At 44.6% G+C, this 5,294-nt stretch overlaps 1 protein-coding gene across 1 annotated transcript; it reads left to right on the forward strand.

Moving 5' to 3' along the window:
* Positions 1 to 2,754: 2,754 nt before the first annotated feature.
* Positions 2,755 to 4,790, forward strand: LOC112056406 (uncharacterized). Its single transcript, XM_024096836.2, has 2 exons — positions 2,755 to 2,951; positions 4,456 to 4,790. Exons 1-2 carry the CDS (start codon positions 2,771 to 2,773, stop codon positions 4,635 to 4,637), a joined length of 363 nt encoding a protein of 120 aa, XP_023952604.2. The 5' UTR covers positions 2,755 to 2,770; the 3' UTR covers positions 4,638 to 4,790.
* The last annotated feature ends 504 nt before the right edge of the window (positions 4,791 to 5,294 follow it).

A 5,294-nucleotide genomic window follows, 5' to 3' on the forward strand; every position in this document is an offset into this window, starting at 1 on the left:
ATTTTCTGTCGACGAGATGTCGTAAAGAGCTCTTCTACTTTGTCAAAGTAATTTTCAAGTTGCACTTTGCGTACCGTCGTGGAGAACAAGTATAAAAAGTGAAATCCTTTCTCGAAGCATAAATAAACCAGACATGAGTGAATTTAGTAATTGTAAAATCATAAATTTATACGAGAAATAAGTAATGCAAAATGGCGAGATAGGTTAGGTACAGACAAACAAGACAGTTCATTATTTTTTACCAGTGAAAATACGAGTTCGCGTTTATTTTACCGTTTTTTTGCCGACTCTGAAATGCTAGTAGAGTAACTTTAATCAGCTGGGCTTGATTTCACAAGTGCTTGTTTGAAATAAATGTCATGCCACGCTCGTCGCTCCGCCCGCTCGTCGAATCGCTCGAGCCCTGGCCCGGGATATGTCAGTTTAGTCACGCTAATGTCGAAGTGGAAGTCAGCAGTTATTTCGTGCGGGCGCTTCAGCTCTTAACTCGGCAAATAATAGCTTTGCAATTAATCTCTGTTAATTTTACTATGTGAGATATGTAGGTACTTGTACTTGGATGTTAAGTTTTCCGCGATGAGTTCTTACTTCACAAAGAACATTATTGTATAGACACGACTTTGTTTTGCTGGATCATGCTATGAACCTTCTAGTGGCACCACTTTTTAGTATTGCACAAAGGAAGATCTACCATTCTCGGAGGTGGATTATCAAGGATGAAGGCAAGCTGGACACCTGGTTAAGGGCCCGATATTTCACAACATATCAATTTATATCAAGTGGCGTTAGGAGGTATAATTAAAAGTAAAGTAATGCTTGATGTCTTGCATTTCATAGATTGAAAAACACCTGACGTATTACAAATCTATTGGATGGTATTATCCCTTTTAACCAACTTCTGGACAGACAGACAGGATCTGATAACATCCTGGAGAAATTGAGGGAAACTTTCCAAAATTGTAGAGACCACTAGTGCTTTTTTTAATTTTTTCATTAGGTATTTTATAACACTACAATTTCATGAAGGTCTGAAGTCGGTCTGATTATGAAGTTGAAACACAGATGATGGAACTCATCAACGATTGACAGCAGTTACCTTTATTTAGGCTTTATTGATTTGTATTGATGAAAACTTTCCACCTAGATGGGTTGTGACTACATTAGGGGTCTGGTGATAAAGATGAAGGACAGTTAAGGGAACTCCTTATAAGTTATGATACATTTCAGGTTTTTTTGGATATTCATATTTCGTGTGGATAAAAGGGCAGTAAAATTTTGCATGTCAGTTATGTTAGTATTTTCAAAATAATTGGGATTGTAGGACCTGGGTACTATCGTCAGTTTTGGTTATTGTATCCAAGGGATTTGGAAGCACTAACATTATTCAGTTTACGGTTCGGGGCTTCCGCGGAAAATTGTAAAATTGTTGTCTGTATTGTAAAGAAAAGTTTTACTTTCTTTACAAAACAACAAACAAGTTATGAATTTAACAAATATAACAAAGTAGTTATGAATTTTTAGGTCCGGGCATTTTTAAAAAAAATTTTAGTTTCTTTAGACTAGAAGGTAGGCTTGCTTTTAATCATACCTGGATGGATAACGATGTCGAGTTTTAAGTGTACTGATAGGTTGAACTTTTTGGCGTACCAACCTATTGTTATTTTATAACAATTAATAGATAATTAGAAAAATGTATTGACTGGCTGCACTATGACAGAAAATGTCACCCGATTTTAAAATTATCTAGTGGCTGTCAAATTAATTAATAAATAAAAACAAGTCTTAATTAAATAAAATTCACTTTGTACACCTGTCTACCATAATGGATTACAACTAATTAACGAATTAAACAACAAATACTTTTAATACTGAAAGTTTCAGGACATATCAGCCATGCTTCTAACCAGTAAGTAGCATTGACCATGCCTTAACCAGAATAAGTAAAGTAGGTTGTATTAAATAAGTACTTTGAGTCTGATGTTAAGAGAACGAAAAGAAGACCGTGCAATCTAGACAGGCATTTCTAAAGTGGAAAAGTTATATAATTTTCTCTGATCGACGGATTATTAAGCAAAGTAGTTAGTAGGCTTTTCAACAGATGTCGCTATTTTACCAATAATAACAGACAGGCTAGCTTCTCTCTCTTTCTTTAAAAAGCATATTGGTTATTACTGAACAGTGGCTAGCTTTCTCGTTGGTAAGTCTTGTTCATGAAGTCCTGAAGTAGAGCTATAGAATTGGGTTTAGTAGGTATCATGATGCTAACTGGCTTGATTGTTTTGCATTTTCGGGTAGGTAACTAGTACTGCTGTACTGGTACTAGTAGCGTTGTACATCTATTTAGGCCGAACCAGATCTACGAAAAGCTTAGTTAACTTAAGTGGATTCAAGAGAGCTTCTTTTATAGATTAAAGATTGATCGCAGTTCAGCGGAGATCAATCAATCATTACTCTAAGTTTTACTCTTTACGACCCGGACGATGACTTAAGCGCAGTCAATTCCCTCTTGGCAACACACTCCACCTCTGCACAGCGTCTTCACGCGCGAAATTAGGTCCCTGATTTTTTTATATTACCTAGAAGTGAATTCCAATCAGCAACGTGACTCTCTCCATCTTAGGCGCGAGTCATACAGGACACGCTCTTAGGGAGACGTTCCCCCTACGTTTTTCTAACTCTGCCGGTGATCCTGTTGCGGTTTTATTAAGAAGGTTAAGCCCTAGAGCAAATAAATCCATCAGAAAATAATTTTAGGGAACAGAGGCCCGTAATGAACCGCGACTTCGTGTACGACCATGACGACAGACCGACGGCGTGGTCACGCGCGGGGAGCACGCTCAACAAGTGGCTGTGGGGTGCTCTGTGCTGCGGCCTGCCGGGCGCGCCCTGCTACTTCTGCGCGTGCTGCCAGAGGATGGACGAGCCCGACCGGGAGCGACCGACGGTCAACCGTACGTATGACGATCATAGCTCAACCAGTGGCTGTGGGCGCGCCCTGCTACTTCTGCGCGTGCTGCCAGAGGATGGACGAGCCCGACCGGGAGCGACCGACGGTCAACCGTACGTATGACGATCATAGCTCAACCAGTGGCTGTGGGCGCGCCCTGCTACTTCTGCGCGTGCTGCCAGAGGATGGACGAGCCCGACCGGGAGCGACCGACGGTCAACCGTACGTATGACGATCATAGCTCAACCAGTGGCTGTGGGCGCGCCCTGCTACTTCTGCGCGTGCTGCCAGAGGATGGACGAGCCCGACCGGGAGCGACCGACGGTCAACCGTACGTATGACGATCATAGCTCAACCAGTGGCTGTGGGCGCGCCCTGCTACTTCTGCGCGTGCTGCCAGAGGATGGACGAGCCCGACCGGGAGCGACCGACGGTCAACCGTACGTATGACGATCATAGCTCAACCAGTGGCTGTGGGCGCGCCCTGCTACTTCTGCGCGTGCTGCCAGAGGATGGACGAGCCCGACCGGGAGCGACCGACGGTCAACCGTACGTATGACGATCATAGCTCAACCAGTGGCTGTGGGCGCGCCCTGCTACTTCTGCGCGTGCTGCCAGAGGATGGACGAGCCCGACCGGGAGCGACCGACGGTCAACCGTACGTATGACGATCATAGCTCAACCAGTGGCTGTGGGCGCGCCCTGCTACTTCTGCGCGTGCTGCCAGAGGATGGACGAGCCCGACCGGGAGCGACCGACGGTCAACCGTACGTATGACGATCATAGCTCAACCAGTGGCTGTGGGCGCGCCCTGCTACTTCTGCGCGTGCTGCCAGAGGATGGACGAGCCCGACCGGGAGCGACCGACGGTCAACCGTACGTATGACGATCATAGCTCAACCAGTGGCTGTGGGCGCGCCCTGCTACTTCTGCGCGTGCTGCCAGAGGATGGACGAGCCCGACCGGGAGCGACCGACGGTCAACCGTACGTATGACGATCATAGCTCAACCAGTGGCTGTGGGCGCGCCCTGCTACTTCTGCGCGTGCTGCCAGAGGATGGACGAGCCCGACCGGGAGCGACCGACGGTCAACCGTACGTATGACGATCATAGCTCAACGAGTGGCTGTGGGCGCGCTGTGCTGCGACCGCAGACTATGCATGTTTTGATATTTAAATGCCTACTGTTATTCAAGAGCTATTTCACTATCACAATGGTTGCTAAAAATATATATTCACATTGAAATTTTCTACTTCAAATAGGCTTTGTAGTATTCTTGAAACTTCAAGTTTTATTGTTTGTAAAGTCTCTATTACCGGTTTCGAAGAAAGGAGTCAGTTCGAACCGGTAAAGGCCTACAAGATACTCAACAGTTGCTGTTGTATATAATCATTCCTTATAACGTTAATTTTAATATCAGATATGTGCACAATGTGACAGCAATCTCAATAAACAATTGCCCTAATATCATAGTGTATCTAATAAATAAATAGACGTATTGTCCCTAGAAGCCACCGCGACAGCAGAGCGACAGTCGCGTCCGTATCGTCCGCACGCGCCGCGCGGACGCAAGGCGACACCGGAGACGCTCTCAGCCGTACGCTGCGCGCTCTCCCAGCTGCAAGGCGAGCCGGCGCCTGTACTGCCCACCACGTCGCAGTCTGCGCCCAACATTCCCGAACCGGGATAAGACAGGGAGGGACTGACGTCTGCAAAGAAGAACTTGCATTATAGTTGATAAGCCCACACAGAGGACTATTAACATAGGCTAATAGGCTAAGCCGAGGACGTACAGTTGGACATGCAGATAATAATGAACCCTAAAAACGTGTACCTAATAAATAAAAACTTCTCGCTTGTACATATTTATGTTTTCTGTGATGTCCAGTGGCGGATTTAGAAATTTGCCAGAATTTTTGCAGCCCCTACAAACTCTGAAATTCGATATGTATCGAATCAATACAATTACCTTAAATTGTGTTTATAAAATTGCAAGTTTTAATATTTTAGTAGAACTTTACAGGGCGTACAGGACGTACAGGACTAAAATATTAAAATTATCGTTACATTTACATCAATTCTGTTGAAGAGAAAGTTTTTTTAACCAAATGGTCGCCCTCTAAAATCTGCCTACTTCTTCAGCCTACTTAGTCTACTGGTAAATTCACCATTGGTGATGTCGTCAAACTGGACAGCTTAAGCGAGTAAAGGTACTGGCGTAATGCGTTTATTGTATAGGCACTAGGTAGCTACAGATAACGTACGACGTGCTACTTTCTCGCTACAGTGTCGTTCTCGAAGGCTTCACACTTCTTATCAACGGTTCAGACTACAGCGTAGTCAGTTT

Source organism: Bicyclus anynana, chromosome 5, assembly GCF_947172395.1.
Source record: "Bicyclus anynana chromosome 5, ilBicAnyn1.1, whole genome shotgun sequence".
NCBI lineage: Eukaryota > Metazoa > Arthropoda > Insecta > Lepidoptera > Nymphalidae > Bicyclus > Bicyclus anynana.

What these genes read in the sequence shown, in the direction of transcription:
- LOC112056406 (XM_024096836.2), top strand. Translation starts at nt 2,771, where the DNA reads ATGAACCGCGACTTCGTGTACGACCATGACGACAGACCGACGGCGTGG. An exon ending in GGAGCGACCGACGGTCAACC is followed by an intron (nt 2,952 to 4,455) that starts GTACGTATGACG and finishes TATTGTCCCTAG; the next exon opens with AAGCCACCGCGACAGCAGAG.